Below are 19614 nucleotides of genomic sequence, written 5' to 3'. Positions count from 1 at the left end.
GTGTGTGTGTGTGCGTGCGAGCGAAGGAGATCAGTTCAGTAACCTAATCGCACTTTACAGTACAAAAATATATTCTCATCAAACACTTTAAAGTGGTCCGCTGGTGTAAGTGTCACTGGTTCGGTTCCCAGAATCAGGGTCAAGTCCTGACTGTTGAATAACATATCATCATACATGATCATCATCATGCAGTTGAGGGTTCAATTCCCATCCTCGGGACTGTTTTATGGCTCTGGTACCTGAATGTTTAGACCAAACAGTGACAGTGTGGTTGTTGGTTTTATTCCTATCAGTCTTTTCCATGTGGCTGCATGTTGGATGGTTCCTAATCTTTTATGAACACAGGCTGTGAATGATTTAATAATGAAACAGCCAATGTGATTATTGGTGCATTTCCATTTATCCAGAGTCATCTGGTCATTGCGTGGGTGGTCGGCGGTTTTACTCATAGTGGTTTTATTAATGTAACCTTGCTCGGGAGTTGACCCGAGGTTGACCAGCATCAAGTGTGTGTGTGTGTGTGTACCTTTTCAGCCAGAGCCTCCTCCAGTGTTCCCAGTGCGGTGTCGGTGTTGGAGGTGTCTGTCTGTAAAGACTTGACTCTGTCTTTCAGGCCGCCCAGCTGTTTCTCTTTATCCCGCAGCTGATCCTGGAGATTCTCTATCTACAGAGAGAGAAATGGAAAGAAAATCTCATAAACAAGAAAAACTCGTAAATGTTTATGATGAAATAATTCACTTATTTACCAAAGTGTATTGGCTCTCAAACACTGGTGCAACTGCTTGTAACTAGAGCTCAGACGATAGTGATTTTTTATAGAGGAACAGAAAGTATAACACTTAACTTAGCTGGAAATTAGACTATAAACAACAGCTATGACTAAATATATGTAAATAAGGCTCAAAGATACACAACTACAGCCCTTAAAATTAACTGTTCTCCTTTTGTTCTTCCTCTCTTCTTTCAAAACTGAAATATGTTGTTTCTTACAATCTGGCATACTGTATATACAGATATAAATTAATCTTTGATAATTATATAATATCAGCCTGGCCAGTGCTATCTGGCAGGCTTTACTTGTAACAGCAACAAATAATGATAATTTAGATTATTTATTTGATGTTTCGTCATCCAAATGCATCACTAATTTAAACTGAATTAAAAAATGAAGCAAATCTTCTGATAAAATAATCATATTCAAATGTTTTTTCAGCGTCATTCTAGAAGCATTGTAAACATTAAAGGGGCTTTTGATTATTTGAATTGATTGAATTTTCAGGCAAGTCCTCTTTTTTATTACATTCATATAACACCAAACGGGGAAATCACCATTTTCCCACCCTTTAGTGACAGGAGTGAGTTTCCCTGGCAGTCAGTAAACATACACAAACAGCAAGATGCATTCAAAGATCACTAAGGATGAAACTGAAAGCTGTATTTACATTGTGGTCCTGTGATTCTATCTGGAGATTTTCAACCTATAAAAAAAAACAGAGCGTTGCTGCGCTGTCAAACACAAACTTTCTCCTTAAGTTCTGCTACCTTTAACCCTTACTCCAAATGTACACTCTCTTTACCTCCACCTCTTTCTCTCTGCCTCCTTCTGTTTCCTCTCACAGTGATTTAGTAGCAGATTAATTTTCTGTTAAAACACAAAATCAGCAGAAATAACTGGACGACTCGCTCTTTCCCTGAACCCGCAATGAGTGTATGTATCTGTGCGCGCATATATATGTGTGTGTGTGAGAGAGAGAGATCAGAGACAAAGATAAGGAGTTATGTCAACTTTGTGGTATTCATTAAAAAATGGATGGAACAAAAGGTTGAACAGAAATAATGAATTGAGGACAGAAGAGAGAGATGGAAAGCTTATGTAATGTGGTGGTGAGAGTGAACTCGGGCTGTAAAATAACACAATTTCCCTCTCCCTCTCTTTCTGTCTCTCCTTCCTCCGCTTTGCCAGAGAGAAAGGAAATCAAGCGATTGACAACCCGTCACCAAGAAAAAAAGAAGAAAAGTCAGATTGGTATGTAACCTATGACTCCACTGCAGGTGAGACACACACATTTACAGTACCGTGGAGATGTGTGTGTGTTCATACAGTAAAACATTTCCAGCACCTCATTAATCAACTGCTCACCTGACAGCTTGACTGACACCTCCTCGTCACACACACACACACACACACACACTTGACATTGAGAGGCAGGGAGACTCTTTGATCCCGTCTGCACTTCCTGAAACTGACAACTTCTGGTTGCTTGGAATACACACACATATACAGTATTTACAAACCCACACACACACTTAATGTCTGCCTATTTTAGTCTCAAAATTGGCTGTGATAATTAACTAAACAATAACTGGATGACGCTCCTCTTCATCTATGTCATTAGGTTTCTCCACATATAACAGAAAATTGCATTCAACAACAAAGAGACGGGGATGATGGGACATCAGAAGAATACTGAATTCTATGGACTCAAGGTAATTTCCTTCACTGCTAACATGTAATGAAAGGTAAAAACATTAAGAGGGAAAGGCGTCGGAGGAGGAGAATGGGGAGGAGGAGGAGAATGTCGAAAGATGGTATTTTTAGTTTTTTCCACATGCAAAAAGAGGAGAAATGAGGAAATGATAAGTGCAGATTAGATAAACGAGGAGTCAGCAGCATTTCTGGCTCCCTCTCAGACACTGGACTGTATTCTATTTGAAGACGGCAGAGGTCATCATTTATTGAACAGGAGGAACTCATTAGTATGCATCTGATTTCAAACACACTCAGTCGGTCTCCTCCCCCTCCCTGTCCTGTTTTATGTCTGTCTGCTTGATTGTCTCTATCAATTATCTTCTCACATTCTACATTTTTTTTCCCACAAGTGACAACTGGAGGGATGGGGAGGGAAAAAAAGGGGGAGGAGGTTACTTTTTTTTTATGGCGAGAGATGCAAAAGGTTGGTAATGGGTGAGTTTGGCGGTATACTGGGTTTAATTTCTGTCTAAACAATTGTCTGAACCTGTCCTTACCCTTCATTCTCCCATCCATCTAAAACCAGTGTGTGTGTGTGTGTGTGTGTGTGTCTATGTACAGGGGGTCACTATTACCCATCCATCTAATTGACAGCATTTCCATAGTGACACACACACACAAAAACACGTCGAAAAGCCAAAAATATGCAGAAAGCATCTGTAACTCTGGCTGCCTCTATACCTGCCTGTCTGTTTGTCCGCCTGTCTGCCTGCTCACCTGTCTGTCTGGTTCAGCTCCCACACTACACACTGTCTTACAGCCCCATCTAGTGGCTGTAGTATTACATGACAACATTATATTCTTGTTACTTGCAGATTTCATCTGCAGAGCAAATTGCATGTGTCATCCACAACATATTCATCTACAAAATTATATCTCATAATCAGTCGCATCAAAGTCCCAGGAGAAATAACTCAACTGAACTGAATGAAGATTTCTCAGTTAGTGACACTGTTTTTGTTTTAAGAAAAGAGGAAGTAGCGCTAGGTAGCATGAACAGCCACCATGGCAACAAAAATAGTGCCATCTATGGAAGCTAAAATGTTGCAATCAGAAAATCCAATTTGGATAACATGACAGTAGAGCTCTCAATGTTTAATTGCAATGTGTAGGAAGTGCCGTGCAACAGCAATGACTGCTGTGCTCCAAACATTTTACAGGATCGCAAATATTTCAACTTTGCATTTTGTGTATGTGTTCCGTCAGTTTTCCTACCTTCTTTTGCAGTACAATAACTTTGCGTTCCTTGACGTCCAGCATGTCTTTGAGGTCGCTGATCTCTCCATGCTGAGTGCTTTTCTCCTCTGTCAACTCTGATATCTGTTGACTCTTTTTAGAGAGGAGAGATTCCTTTTCCTCTAAACGCAGACGAAGAGCATCCACCTGTGCACACACACACACAAATAAAAGCCAGTTGAAAGAAATATTAATAAACCAAAGATCAATTTTCTTGTGATAAGTAATGGTACTATTACGTAAAGCAACAAGTACTGGTAGAAGAGTAACTGTACCTCAGTCTGTAGTATGGCTGCTCTCTGTTCCTTGGCAGTGAGTGACTCCTTGAGTACGTCCACATGTTGTTTACTGTCAGAAAACTGATTGTTGAGAGTTTCCAATTTGGTCCTAAAAGCCAACAGCTCGCTGTCTTTACGACTCAGGTCCTGCTTTGCTTGTTCCATCTGAGTAACACACACACGGCATGAAAAGATTAAAATGTATTCAAATCCATTACAAGCTTTATTAAGTGAGCACTTGGTGTAGGCACTAGTTTTGCGGGAGTGATACTTCTAGATTACACAGCGTGGATTGAGTGGCCGTCTACAAGGTCTACTGTGTTAGTTTATAGCCAGAAAGCCGTGAGTTTGATCTATAAGTATAACCTGAACACATTTAGGACTTTTTTCATACAAAGAAAAACTAGTTGTGGTTCTTATTTCTGTCCTGGAAAGCAAACAACAATTAGATATACATCTCAACAAAGTATGTGCAGTATTAGACACCTATTAACATATATTATACTTCCCAGCTGCTTTTTTGTACTGTATGAGAGGTCAGGGTTGATTCTCCGATATCCCAAAATGATTTAAAAGAAAACATGGAAACAGTTTAATCTCCACATAGTTAATCTGACATAGTTAAAGTTTCTTTTGCACATAGAGGGATCCAGGGCCAGGATCACAGGGGCATTGGTCCCATTAGAAATTTCATTGTTCCCGGAACGTCCCCTCAAGGATCATTGACAGCAAAACATTAATGTGACTAACAACACCATACGAGTTGTATGGTAATTCATGGTATCACTCACGATTCAGCACGTTAGCTAATGTTTGACTGTTGTTGCTGAACTTCTGTCTGTCTACCGTTTTAATAATGTTAAATAATTATTAGTTAGCTAGGTAACTTCAGCTAACTAGCATTAGCTGACAAAGCTAAGCATTGTTGGAATGTAACGTTATCTAGCGCTAACAAATATGTCAGCATGTACATAGAGTTTAGCATCGGATTAGCAGGACCTGTATCCTCCCCAGTAAATGACACTGTTTTCTGGCGCCTAAATTTTGTGTTCAGTTTTTAAAAGACAATGACGCCCCAAGTAGATTTGCTGTTAGGTAGGTTTGTGGCTATTTACATGCATAAAAAGTCACCAGAACGCAGGAAGTGAACTGTCTAATACTCAAACATTCCTGGGGAAGCCTTTGTGGCCCCTGATTTAGAAAAATCCTAGATCCGCTCCTGCTTCGGCATCTCAATGAGGTGACTGGGAGTGAATATAACACATAAAAAGAATGGACCCAAACCACTCTGTCAGGGCACAGTATAAAAACATCAGCATACTAATCCAAGCCACTAGTTCATGAGAAATCTCATGCAAGAAGAAAGAGAAGCAGGTTAGAGACACACATACTGTAGCAGAGCAGAGCTGGATTCTCAGCTTGAAGTCTGTAATTGTACAGTTCAGACTGCTAGAAACAACTATTACTGTCAACAGCCACTGATCATAAACAGAGTAGGAGGACCTCCTAACAAAATAGCATACATAAAAATAAAGTGATGATAGCTTGTGACCGAATGACAAAATGTACTTCAGAATATGAATGTATGAATAGATGTTCTCCTCCTCAAAATTAGTATTTGTTGTCAGCTGCTTAGAGTGCACAGCATTTGAGAGTTATAGTTGCTCCCTGCTGTCTGAACACACAGACACGCTACTGAGAATCTACTGGGATTCTACTCAAGCAGCAGCCTTTAGCCATTAGTCAACCTGGGAGCCAGAAAGGTGAAGAAAGCAACTAAGAAAGAAAGAAAGAGCACAGAGGTGTGTCTCTTACTGCGGACACCTCCCGCTGGAGCTCATTGGCTCGTTGCCTTAGCTCCTCCTTCTCTGATTGGCTGTGCGTTAGCTCTTCCTTTAGCTGCTCAACCTGGCAGGAGAGGAGGGCGTCACCATGACCACAACAAATCAGCCGCCACAGTCACTCACCACTCTGACCACATGCGGCATATGTAAACACCTCACATGCTGAAATAATACATGAAAACCACCTACTGTACATCCTAAACTGGATATGTCCTACCACCATGTACTGGTATGAGTGTGTGTCAGTGTGTAACAGTTTTAATGTCCTCCATGTCAAACATTATGATAAGGAAGACCATGACATGAAAACATAATACAGTTTAGGTTCTCATAGAAAAGGTATATACATTCTCACATTAAAAGGTATTTTGGAATGAGGTATACTGTCTGTATACTTAATTTATTGGTGTCCATGGACCAAAGGTCATATTTAAAATAACTCTCACATAAACAACCATAAAAACTTGTGAGAGGTTTTTTCCCTTCATTTTCTAGTAATTAAACACATACCCAAACACAAAATCTAGGATATTGATAGTGTAGTTTAGTGTAGGCTTCCTTATGCCCTTATAAACAGGCCAAATATTGTTTCACAGTGGCTTCTCTTATAAAGAAATCTCGAAACTGGGAGTAGTGATCTTGGTTCATAGTGTCTCTTAATTAACAAATCATATGGAGGTTTGTGGTTGATTCAGGGCTTTGCCTGGTCCTAAACACATTTAAAGACCATAAATATATAGGTCTTTAAATAAATATATAATATATATATATATATATGCTGATGAATGATTTCTAAAACAAGGATGTAACGCATATGGAGTATTACTATAAACATCTAAGAATGCATGTTAAAAATGATTAATACAAGAATGAAAAGGTACTGTAAAGAAAGAGGTATAAATTTCTTCTTTTCACGTGACATAACAAAACAAATACTTTCAACTAAAGACAACCAAAAGAAGCAAACAGAGAAAAAACATCTTCTGAATTCCCAAACTGTCTCATCTCCTCACATGACAGAAGTATTGGTTTGTTTTAATGAGCGTGGCTCACACAGTAACCCCCTTTTGTTCTTGACACTACAGCTGCATCCATCAAGTATAAAGAAGTTTTTTTTTTCCAGCAAAATCCTGCAATCTTTCAAAACACGGAAAGAAAAAATGGTTAGACAAGCGCATGAGGTGTGTGTGTGTGTGTGTGTGTGTCACCTTGTTCTTCATGAACTTGGAGTGGGATCTGTAGACCTCCATCTGTTTGATCTCTTCCTCCCTCTCCTCGCTGCTCAGAGCCCCATTGGACTTGAGCATGTTTACCTCCTCCTCCAGCTCTCTAATGCCACGCTCCATCGAGCTGATCTTTGCATCCTGGCAGGACATCAACATGTTCATGTTAAGAGGAAAGACCAATGATTTACTGTACCTGGGCCATAAATATTATCACAGAATGAAATATATTCCTTTAATATTTCTGACAGATGAGCAGAGCTGGAAATTCAGTCAAAGAAAGTCCATATGAAAGGTAACATCAGCATGGACTGAGAAATTGAGACAGGAAAAGGCACTGAGTTACTAATAGAATTTATAGCCTTGATCTTTAGCCTTAGCAATAAAACTGGGTGGTTTGGAGATGTAGTGTAAATATGAACAATATGAAGTAGCTGACAATGAAAAATAACTGTACTAATGTGAACATGTTTGCATTATGCACCCATCAACAACATTTAGGAGGCCCCCACAAACATCTATTTTCTGTTAACAATTTAAACTTTGCAGGTTTGAAAATCTGTGACGATCTATGGAGGCACGTCCACCAGAGGGAGTTATTTGAGTTATACTGTTAGCTTTGATAATTGATAATGATTGATAATTGTTTTGGTATCATTAGGAAACTCGTTTGAGTTTACATATGATAAATAATAAAGTGTGGGATATAGAAAATATTGTTTATTGAAACAGCAAATATGTTTGCAACATAGCGAGGAAAAACATCAGACTGAAGCTGGACATCAAAGGCAGTTCATCTACACAAAAAACTGATGAAGGCAAGAAAATATGCATGATATTTATATTTTCATATTTATTCAGGGTCAAGGAAAGTGAAACAGTAGAAACCGAGGCTTTATGATACAAAAAGCGAACACCAACTGTAAAAAGCTGTAAAAGCCAACTGTGATATAATTTTCACAGTAATGTGTTCAATATGTAGTGCACCAGGAAATTAGGTGATTTTCAGTTTCAAATTTTCAACAGTTTTTGAAAAAATCCTGTAAAATATTGGACTGGATAATTGATATAATATTTGATAAAAGTTATTTGAGGCTGATACCTGATATCAATATTTGAGTGTCTTAAGTCAATATATCGGCTGATAGTACACAAAATAATCAACAACATGTTTACCTTCATTTCAATGACTGTCTGCAAGGCCTTGGTCTTGGTTGATTCTGGAGCTGCTTCATATCTCCTGTGTAGCTCCTGAGGGACACAGACACCACGGTGGTCAGGAGACAACAGAGAGAGAGACGCAGAGGGATGGTGTGAGGGATGGAGTGAGGGATGGAGTGAGGGATGGTGTGAGGAATGGAGTGAGGGATGGTGTGAGGGAAGGAGTGAGGGATGAAGTGAGGGATGGAGTGAGGGAGAAGGAGGTCGTGGGCCAGGACAGGAGGCGACAGCAACTGATGGAAAGGGATGGAGCGTGGGCTGAATGGAGGGTGTAGGCCGTGGAGCGGGAGCAGGGAAGGACGGCGAGCGCTGGAGGGAAGGATGGACCGAGGAGGCGACAACGAAAGAGGGATAGTGGGGAGGACAGGAGGAGGGGAAGACAACGGGATGGATGGAGTGCCGATGGGAAGGAGGGGAAGGTGCGGGGAAAGAGGGAGAGGAGCACAGTGGGTGATGGCGCGAGGGGGAGAAATGAGGAGAGGGTTGGAAGGGGGGAGACACGTGGAAAGGAGGTGGAATAGGGATGGAGGGAGAAACAGGAAAAGAGGGAGAGATGGGGATGGAGGGGGAGGCGGGAAGGAGTTGTTTTCCTCTTGCGTAGGAGCTGGCTTTTAGCCTCCTTGGGTCGATCCGTCCATCCCACATCGTTCAACCTGTGAGGAACGCCACTATCTGAGCGGACACCGTTTCAGATCAAATCTGACAGCCTGAAATTATTCTAATTTAATGAATTAGCTCCCAGCTTTGAAGCCTTCGGGTTCAAATGAAATCTAAAGTGGTGCAGAACATAAAAAAAGTCCATGTAAAAAAAAAAACAAATGAAAAGATCCAGTCTTACGGCTTCAAATGCTTGAAACTCTAACTACAGAATGCCAGTTTCAATCTCATACAGCAGCATCATATCACAAAAATAATATCTATTATACATAACTCATAAAAAACATACAAGAATCTGGTAGGTCTACACTCGATTTCTCTTCGTAAAATTAATATAAAATTATCTAAAGTCAAAATTTTAACTACACTAATCCACTGAGCTATACGCAACGCAAATCCTATCTATGTGGCTGTTGTTACCACATCACAACTCACTAGTCAAATGAAGTCAGAGCAAAGGGAAGGGAGAGAAAGAAGAAGAGGGAGTGTAGTGGCAGATGTAAAGGCACAAAAAAAAGAGACAGAAAGGACGGGCAGAAAGAGTACGAGAGAGGGAGGGAATGAAAGCAGAGGGGAGGACATAGCAGTGTACGCATCACTGCTTTTCTTTGGAGAAAACACACTTAGAGGCTAACAAAGAAAGCTAATGCATGAGCCAGGAAGCACAAAAACACACATATGTGAAAGGGATGGTGGGGTGCCATGGCTTAAGGCGCTTGTATGAATGCTATGAATGCTCATGACCACACAAGCACACACACACATACTCAAACACACACTCAGATATTCCCTCAAAAAAGATGTCTTGTTTGGTTATCCCTTCCTGGAGATGGTTACAGGTAAGATTAGAACTAATGTAGACATTGTAAAAGTGTGGAAGTAGGGAAAAAAGGTCACTAATATGACTTACTTCTATGAATCCAGTTTTCTTGTTAATGCATATAAAATATTTCAGTGCTATATATATGATGGTCTAATAATTTAAAGTGACTCTATTTTAAAATTAGGTATTCAATAGCTTAGATTAAAATCCTTACAGCCTTTCTTTGCTCCCACACAGACGTCTTTTTACTGCTGCGCCTCAGCTCTAACCCCACTAGGGACATTTTTGAAGATAGGAATATATTGCTCTCTTTTTAGCTGTAGGGATTCTGCAAGAAGTGGCCCGTTAATTGGTGAAATTAACAATGTCCTAAAGACAAGTGTCAGCAGTGAAACAGGAAGTCTGCAAGACAAATGCACAATAGACACTTCTACACTATTTACTACTGTAATTTTTAGTTTAACCTATACTGAAACTATCTTCCAGATATTGCGTACTCTGATTCCGGTTCTCCTTAGGGGTTTTCTGCTTTGCAATTAACAATGTCTGTTGTCAAATACTGTCAAAAAAAAACTCTGTACAGCACACTGATGCAATGTGAGGCAACACGGGCCATTAAACCCTTTCTGAAAAAACTAAAAACATTTTGCTTCCTGACTTTCTTTCTCAGTCATTTGCTGCCTATGATACATTTAATGATGCATCACTTGCTCTTGTGCGTGTGTTTATGTGTATTTCACCCTCGCAGCTGTGGCTCGTGGTGCATTTGGAGCTGGTCATAAAAGGCTGGCTTGAGATCAGTTGTTTTGTATATTTTGCAGTGTAACTGAAACTGTTGTCAGCCTGGTGGCTCTTTGACAGGTTGAAGATGAATATTGTGTCACTGTAAATCTTTCTTGTGAGTCAGGAGGAGGTAAAAATGGTCCCTCCTGGGACAATAAAAGCTATTTATCTATCATTAATAAATAAATAAACATCTCATTTTGATACATTCTCTGTCCGTTACCCTGTACTTCAGTCAATTTTCTAATTATTTAGGACTGTGTTTTTATGTTGAAATGTCAGTCATAACAAATGTTTGAGTTATTGCTGGAATGTGTCCAGGAAAGATGTATCACAAAGCATCAAAATTATTTATTTAGGTATTCTGTACACTAAAATAAATGTTTTTTTCTACTGAAAAAGCTGAATGTCCATCTTTAAACACTTGTTGTTCATTAACAACATCTTACCACTAGAGGGAGGTGTTGATGTATGAAATAACAAACACGTTGATGAAAAGAGAGTTAAAGTAAGAAAAGAGACAAAATGAGCAGAAGAGAGAAGACTAGAATAGGATAAAGTGTGTATTCCTGTGTATTTGTGTGTTGATATTTCTGTTTTGTATTAAAATATGAATTAAGAGCCAAGAGTAAAAGCAGCCAAGGGCCTTTCCTGGAAATCACATGGTTTGATTTGCACACACTCACATCTGGCTGCACACAAAGACACACACCCTCACACATGGGAATGCTTGAATGCACTTTGTTTCTTCTTCACCAGTCACACGCACTGACACACACACACCTCTCTGAGTTGTAGCATCTCCTTGTCTTTTTGCTCCAGCAGGCCCTCCAGTTGGTGGATGGTCATCTCAGCATCAGCCAGACGCCTTGTGCGTTCATGGTCCTCCTCGGTTGCTCGGGACGACAGGCCTTTACTCTGCAACATTTCCAGTAACTTCTTTATGGATTCATCCCTGTTAGAAAAGAATCAATTTAATAGCATAAAATGGCAGCTAGAGGTCCCTGAAATCACGTGACTTGAGTCAAGTTCACAATGCTTTTTATCTTTACCTGGCAGTTAGCGTGTGTTTCTGTGTATCTATCCTCAGCTCCATCTCTTCCACAGTCTTCCTCAGGAGGAAGAGCTCTTTGACCTGTCGCTCGTACTCGCCATGGAGACGCAGGAAGTTCTCTTCTGTCATTTCCTGAGGGGAGATGGACTGATTTCCGAGGAGACCGGACTCTGAGTAATCGGACTGCAAGAGCTGGTTGAGATCCCGCTGGATTCTGAGCTCATCTTGTAAAGCCTGGATGGTGCACTGAAAATGCTGGAGGGAGAGAAAGAAGTTTAATTTAGAGGTGAAGCTGCTTAGAAGATTAATATAGCTAATAGAGTACCAAGTAAGATTTTTACTGTTCCATTGCACAACAGGACTATAAAATATTAGCAGAGGTTGTTAATCAGTGCTATCCACTTAATCTTTATTAAACTAAGATGGTCCACATGAAGGCTAGGTTAGGGACCAGGCAGTGCAAAAAAAAACTGAAACTGCCCAACAACTCAGGCGCCTGATCTCCAGACCAATTCAATGTGTGGTAAATTGATGGTAAAAACATACTGTGAAATTGGAAATTGGTCTGCTGCAGTAATGCTGGCTTTGCAAGGGCGCCTTTTTCCACCTCCTTTTTTTAGATGTTCTGGCCAAGTCCCACTAAGAGAACAACCCAGGGTGGACCCAGAGCATGCAGGGGAGATTATATCTCCCAGGTGACCTGCGAGCACTTGGGGATCACTGGAAGGAGCTGATGTAAGCTACAGGGCAAAAGGGCATTTGGGTTGCTGTGCTCACACTGTTGTCACTGTAAACCTGATAGGGATAAGCAACTTGAAAAGGAATGGATGGGTGGATGGTTGGACAGGGTGCTGGGGTAGCCCATTGTACAGTGGCAAGTGGCAACAATGGCAAGTCAAAACAGACAATGGACCATTGCCTTTTGCAGAGGTTTTTCTCGTCTTCTTGGAGATCTTGGGCTTGGTCTGGAATTATTACACTAATCCGAAATGCGAAGTATTCAGTTATTGATGCCATGGTTAACCTTGGCCTCATTTTACCTTCTAAAAATAATTCCAACACATTCCACAAAGTGAGATATAAATATCAATATTCAATATTTAGAGATACCCTGAGTTATTGATGTGGACCTGTAAAGCACGCACAGCTATACAAATAAACATCACTTGACTGAGACTTGAATGAGTTTGATTGATTTGCCCAATCCGTAAAATAGATCACGGCAGATCTTAAACAATGTGTGTGTGAGTGACCGGCAGAGACAGCATGTGTATGTCGTCTTGAGTGAGTGAGAGTGTCATAAAAGCGTGTTGGCAGGTTAGTATCACTACCATCGTAGCTGAGGACAACGTGACATGACTACCCCTGAGTCAGACAAAGGTTTAAACAGCACGTGTGTGTGTGTGTGTGTTGTTACAATGATGTCCCCCAGGCTTCTTTAAAATGCGTCACACATAACTTGAACAACAGCCAGGTCATCATCACCGGCACTGTGAGTCATGAAGTATTTCCAGAGATAAAAATAATACAGGTAGCAAAGTGCTGAGAAAGACAGTGCGTGAATGAGAGCAGAAGTAACCAGGAGATTAAAAAAGAAAAGGAGAGAAGACAAAGAAAGTGAAGAGGTTACAAAAAGGCAGAGATGCTATCGCTCCCTCGCAGCTATCGTTAATCAACACTGACGAGGGAAAGAATAGGATTAAAGGGAAAAGGAAAGAGATGGATGAGCAGGGAGGCAAAGAAAAACAACTCTAAGATATTGAGGAGGAGGAGAGAGAAAGCAGCAGACTTTGATCACACATACACTGAATGGTCGCACAAAGAGACACACTAAAAGAACAGGATGACAGATAATTAAATAATATCAAAGTCTTTTATGATAGCTCCGCTTTATGTTGCAGGGCAGGCAGGGCAGTGCATCTCCTGCTTGGCCTTGTCCAATTCTGTTCATTTTCTATCTCTATTGAGGCAAATGTACAGAATATTGCAGCAAAACACAGTTAACATTTTAATGTTTGATCCTCATCTCTCCTTATTGTATCACCGTGTGTTTGTGTGGGTGAGTGGGTTTGTCTGCTGACTCATACAATATAGCTCCTCTCTCTCACACACACACACACACACACGCACACACGCACATGTTGATGACTGACTCTGACATTGATAGGACTTCCCTGAAGAAGAAGCATCCTTCTCCTCTCTTTAATATTGCCTCTCTGGTTTATCTCTCTGTTTCCATTCCAACTATGATTCCTCCCTCAGACACGCAAACACTGACCCACCCAAATGAGGAAAATGTGCAAGAGTTTGCACAAAATCTCAACTGTTTTTGAATAGGGCTTAACACGAAGTTGATCTTATTCTGAATCAACAGAATATTAACTAAAAACAGTTTTAACGTAATTTTTTATTATTTGTCTTAAGCACTTTATCAAAAGAAATATGTATGGATTCTGCTGTACCCAGTGTGAAAATCTGCAGGGATTTTAACTATATAAATAAGTTTGCCTTTAAGCTATGAATTGATTACCTGTAAAAACCAATGAAATCAATAGTGGAATTAATCATTGGTTGCAGCCATAGCTATTAATATAAACAGAATGTACACAGAAAAAGGCAGCTGCACAGTATATGTGCCAAAAGAATAGACAGACACACACACACACACACACATATTCATGCTCATTACAGCAATATGTATAGGATATAATATATTTCATGTGATATGTAGGTATTAAAGAAATGCACATGCATGCCATTTCCTGCACCATTCATTATATACTGTAACCAGTCAGGAAAACACACATACACACACACACATACACACACATCAAGCATCCCAAAGTATGTCAGAGTTTCAGAAATTAATGTGCAAACATACGCACACAAAGCCGACACAGAAACGCAAATCAGTGCGTTTCTGTATGAAGTCAAGCAAATACAGTACAAACACACACACACACACACACACAAACATCAAAAGGTTACATATAAAGAATTCAGAATCACACACACACACATACAAGGGCATGTGCCAGTAACTCCCCCCCTCAACGCACACACAGCTGGAATGTAGACCAGAGAAATGCCAGACCATAAGAGAGAGAGGGAAAAAAGGGAGTGAAATATAAAAAGGAAGCAAGCAGAAGGAAACAAAAACAGAGAGGGAGATAAGGAGAAGGGAGCAGTTAGAGAAAACAGTGCGTTAATTGTGTCCAGCAGAAATGGAAGGAGGGATGAAAAGAGGAGGAGAGAAAGAGAGAGACAGAGAGAAGGAGAGAGACTCAGGATACAAGTTGTGTTTTTCTTCTCAGTTTCTGCTGAGTTGTCTTTGGCTCCTTCACCTTTGACTCTGTGAAACACTGCCGTGCACAGGGGACCGAGAGGGTCAGCCACCACTCGAAAACAGAGACAGGAACGCAAACACACATGCCTCCAGAAACATGCACACATGTACTGTATACGTTCACATGTTGAAATCACACTGTGAGTCAGACTACACCACAACACTGTACAACAACATGCAAACCCAAACATTTTATTCCCTAACCACTCATCACTATGTTTACTTTACATGGCAGTTTTCAGTTTATTTTCACATTCAAATGATAAACTAGCATGAAAGAGAGAGACAAATCTAAACTGTGTACAAATGTGACAAACACACAAACAAGTAGACAAATCAAGATGACGAATCACTCCATCAGATGTCTAAGGGAGGGACGGATAAATTCATCAAGCTGATGTAAACAAGTGCAAGACGGGAGATTATCTTGATCGCAGTGATGTTCAACAAATCAAAACTTTATGAGTTTGATTGAAAAGTTCTCTCACTGTGTTCGTAGGAACATTTGGAAACCCTGTTGCATACCAGCTATGTACATGGTGGAATGCATTTACATGTATACACTGGAGCACAGTGGACTTAAAGGACATGTGTACGGTATGAGCACAAGACGGTCCATCAGCTCCTCAGATTTCATGTTGACTGTAAACACTATCTGGAGAAAACTAACCCACCACTGTGTTTATATGCAGATGAGCAACCAATGTTACTCAAAAAGCAGAGATTACTCCCTAAAAAAGGGCAATGGCAATGCTTAAGCAAACCTGCAGGGCGACATCAATTTAATGCTTCCGCACCCTGCTGTCAATAGAAAATTTGCTGTTTGTTGAACAGACTGCAGACGTTTTGTTCTCTTAAGCAATCTATCACTTGCAAATTACAACGTTAGCGGCCACTCTGGTTGTGAAATCAATAAATGCAAATACAAGATGTGACGAGCTCCTCCGACAAGCTGCTAATAAGAGCCTTCATCAGCCTCCATCTGTGTGTTTGTCTGTGTTTTCAGTTTAGCCGATATCAGAAGCAAAAGGAGCCAGAGGCATAAAATGATCCATATAACAATAACACGCCACCATCAGCTGTGCAGCCTTGTCTTTTTTTCCACCATTAGAACTTTTAAGCAACACGCTTCTAGGATGCTTCATGACCACAGGGCTTGTGGTAGAACCTAAAATAGGTTGGGGGGGGATCATTGTATTACAGCACTGCCTGAAGCACAGTTTCAGAGATCCAGTTTTTAGTCGCATAGAGGTTGCAAATGTAGGACTCAACATGACCTGATCATGACTTTTCTCCACTGAGTCTAGACCCAAATTCATCTTACTAGAAGGATTAAAAATGGCTTCAACAAAAGAGGGTTTACAACAAAGATTGTAGTTGAAATTGAACATATTGGATGTGTTAAGTGTCTTTGGAAACAGAAAAATAACCACTAGAAAAACAAATTAATGATGCTTTGTTTTCTAATGAGCAGTCTACATAATTGCAATACATACTTAGAGGAAAAAGAGGAGAGAAAACAAGAGCTGAGAAGAGAAAATCCATCTGTGAATATGGTGACAATTTTTCCAACCGCTCATCGTCCCCCCTTCAGGCCACTGCTCATCTGTCGTTTAATATTAACCATCTCTCCGTTATTACTCCTCCATCTCATCCCTCGCTTTTTCTGCGCTCGCCGGGTGAGTCACGCTCCCCCCCCTCCTCACAAACAGACACACACTGTGACAAACACACACACACACACGGCGAGCGCGCGATAATGCCCACACGCACACATAATGTTAGAGGCAGTGGTCATGCTGTTTGTGCGTGTGTGTGTGTGTGTGTGTAATGACCGTGAGCAGTTTGAAAGCATCGCCCACTCAGGAATCAGACAACAAGCAGATTAACACACACACTCTCTTCTTTCTCTGGGGATAAAGGTGGAGGATGAAGAACATAATGAAGAGGAGGAATGAGAAGAAGAAACACAAGAAAATCCCTCATTTTCCAAAAGAAGGAGAGCGAGCTGATGGAAGAAAATAGCTTCAGATTGTACATAAATGTATGAAAATAAAAAGAGGAAGACAAGAATAAGTGCAGATGAAAAGGGAAGCAGAGGCAAGAGATTAAATGAGGGAAAGAACAAGTAGCCAAAGGGGGGGGGGGACAAAATGCAAGACTGAAATGTTGACCCTAATCAGTCACTTTGTGATGCAACGCCAGGGTCGGTAGTGAGTTTAAAGAGAGAGAAGAGAGACGAGAGAAGAGAAGAAACGTTGCAGTTGTCACATTTATTTCACAGGAACACATAACGGACAGATAGAGTGGTATATAGATGCAGAGGAGAAAAAAGCAGCAGCAGAAAAAGGGGAGTGACTGCACCGTAATTCTGTTCATTCCTCACCAACTCTTCCCAAACCCACTCCTTATAAGGAAAGACATGGCTACCACAGGCCTGCACACACACACACACACAGACACGCAGAGGGAGAGAGAAAGTAGAGAAAGTGAGAACGAAAACTCACAAAATCACAGCCTTGTAGGAAAAGAGGGGGAGCTGACCCTCTCTTTACTTTCAATTTCTAATCCCTCCATTTCTTTCCACTATAAAATGAACAGTGTGCCTTTGTAAACGAAAAGCAGGAGGAAAAGAGTGCAATTCCCTCTCTCTCTCTCTCTCTCTCTCTGCATTAAAGTTAAAGTTTTATAAGACTCCTGAGCGTAGAAGGCTCCTCCTTTTTTCTGTCCCTCGTCCTCCTCTCTGTTTCAGTAAAATTCTCTCCACGAGTCTTTCTCGTCCATTCATCGCTACTCCCCTCCCCTCCCTCGGTCCATCTGCCTTTTTCTCCCCCGCCATCATTCCCTGTATTTACCTTGCTCCCTCTTCCTCTCCATCCCTCTCTCTTTCTCTTTCTCACCTATCTCTTCATCCTGACTAAATAAACACACAGGTTTGAGGACCATCTGTTACTGATGAGCGTTCATGCATGAAAAACACACACACACACACACACAAAAACACACCTAAAGTATAAACACACACACACACACAATCGAACACAGAGATAATAGCTGTGATAAATAAACTATTTCTGGAGGTTTATATATTTTGGGTAAGATAAGTGTTGCACTTATGTCCATCTACACAACCTTGGATACGCACACACGTACAGTATGCTGGCATGAGCACACACACACACACACAAACACACACACACAGACACACACATACACAAGAGAGGAATAATGAGTCATGGGTTGATGAGCAGAGGATGGAAAGAGGTGCAGACTGCAGGCAACAGAAGGAGGAAGACAGGGTGGACAGAGAGAGCCGGAGAGATGATTGTCATTGTATTTTAAAGAACGTTGTATCATGTATCAAAGGCAGGTTGGAGGGGGGAAAAAATGACTTTCTATATATCGCTGAGCCTGCATGCTGTTTATTCTAGGACTGTCCTGCACCATATTCACACTCAGATCAAACTCACACACAGGTTATGAAAAGATGGGTTCCAAAATTAGCTTTGTGTCTCTGTCTGGTGGGCACAAAACATCCTTATTTTATATTTTGGGGAATGTGAACCAGAAGATTGCAGCATTCTGAACCAGCTGAAGACTTCTAGTAGCACAACTAGGAAGACCAGAGAAGAGGGAATTACTATATTCAAGTCTGCGGCGTCAAGTAATGATAGAATAGGTCAGATTGTAGCGATATTACTAAGAGGAAAAAAATGCTGTCTTGGTAATAGTTTTTATATGAGACAGGAATGTCAGGCGGGAATCAAAAAAACACACAAATGGTGGTTACAACTACACTGAGCTATTTGGCCACGTTACCCAAAAACCACCAGACACAGACACAAAGATGATTTTGGTAACATCTTTCTCATGGGATGTAAATTAAGATGACACAAACGACCAGGTCAGCTGACTGACTTCATCATAGAGCAGAGGAGGGACAGCCGAGACCGCGGTTGGAGATCTGCAGTCGAGAAGCGTGACCCCTGAGGAATGCACAAAATGTTTGCAGAATCCTTGTGAGTTTGTGTGTGTGTGTGTGTGTGTGTTAGAGTGCGTGTTTATGTGCATGTTAAGCCTTTCTCTTTGACTCTCTATCCATAAATCCTACTCCTCCCCTTCCTCTAACTCCCATCCCAGACATTCATCCAAGTCTCACTTTTTAACAAGAAAACCCAGCAGTCATCTTGTCAAAAAAGAAATACAGTTCAGTTTGGATTAAACATTAACTTCTGAATATCATCAAATCCTCTGTGATACCTGCTTACCTATTATGGCTAAGACTCCGATAAATTCCCTACAGAAAGGGAAATGAGCATTATCACCAATTCCCCCATTTCTTCTCTCCCCCTTTCTCCATCCCTAATGCCTCTCTTTAAGTCAATCTATCACTTCTATCTTTCCATCCACCCTCCTTTCCTTTATTTCTCTCCCGTCACATCAACATCCATCAGTCTTTCCATTCCTCCACATTGCATCTGCTGTTTTCAGCTCAATTCTTCCGTGCCATCCATTCATCTCTTTCCTCCCTCCTCTTGGCCCTTGTCCCCAGCGCTCCAGTTTGATCTATCCTTCTCATCCACTTTCCTAATTTCCTCCTTCTTCCGGTCTACATTTTA

At 40.8% G+C, this 19614-nt stretch overlaps 1 protein-coding gene across 1 annotated transcript in view; it reads right to left on the bottom strand.

Moving 5' to 3' along the window:
• The window catches only part of LOC118337106 (ELKS/Rab6-interacting/CAST family member 1-like), a gene marked incomplete at its 5' end in the record, with an annotated part of 101901 nt that overhangs the window by 73783 nt on the left and 8504 nt on the right, over positions 1 to 19614 (bottom strand). Inside the window, 8 exon segments of the mRNA XM_035673973.1 lie at positions 527 to 664; positions 3746 to 3913; positions 4042 to 4209; positions 5860 to 5952; positions 7097 to 7252; positions 8288 to 8362; positions 11379 to 11550; positions 11648 to 11904. Of these exon segments, the coding sequence (XP_035529866.1) occupies positions 527 to 664; positions 3746 to 3913; positions 4042 to 4209; positions 5860 to 5952; positions 7097 to 7252; positions 8288 to 8362; positions 11379 to 11550; positions 11648 to 11904 (1227 nt within the window).

Source organism: Morone saxatilis, unplaced genomic scaffold (genome assembly GCF_004916995.1).
Source record: "Morone saxatilis isolate NCDOM2014 unplaced genomic scaffold, NCSU_SB_2.0 Contig10, whole genome shotgun sequence".
Classification (NCBI taxonomy): domain Eukaryota; kingdom Metazoa; phylum Chordata; class Actinopteri; family Moronidae; genus Morone; species Morone saxatilis.
The sequence above is the reverse complement of the archived record's forward strand: the minus strand, read 5'-3'. Positions and strand labels throughout refer to the sequence as shown.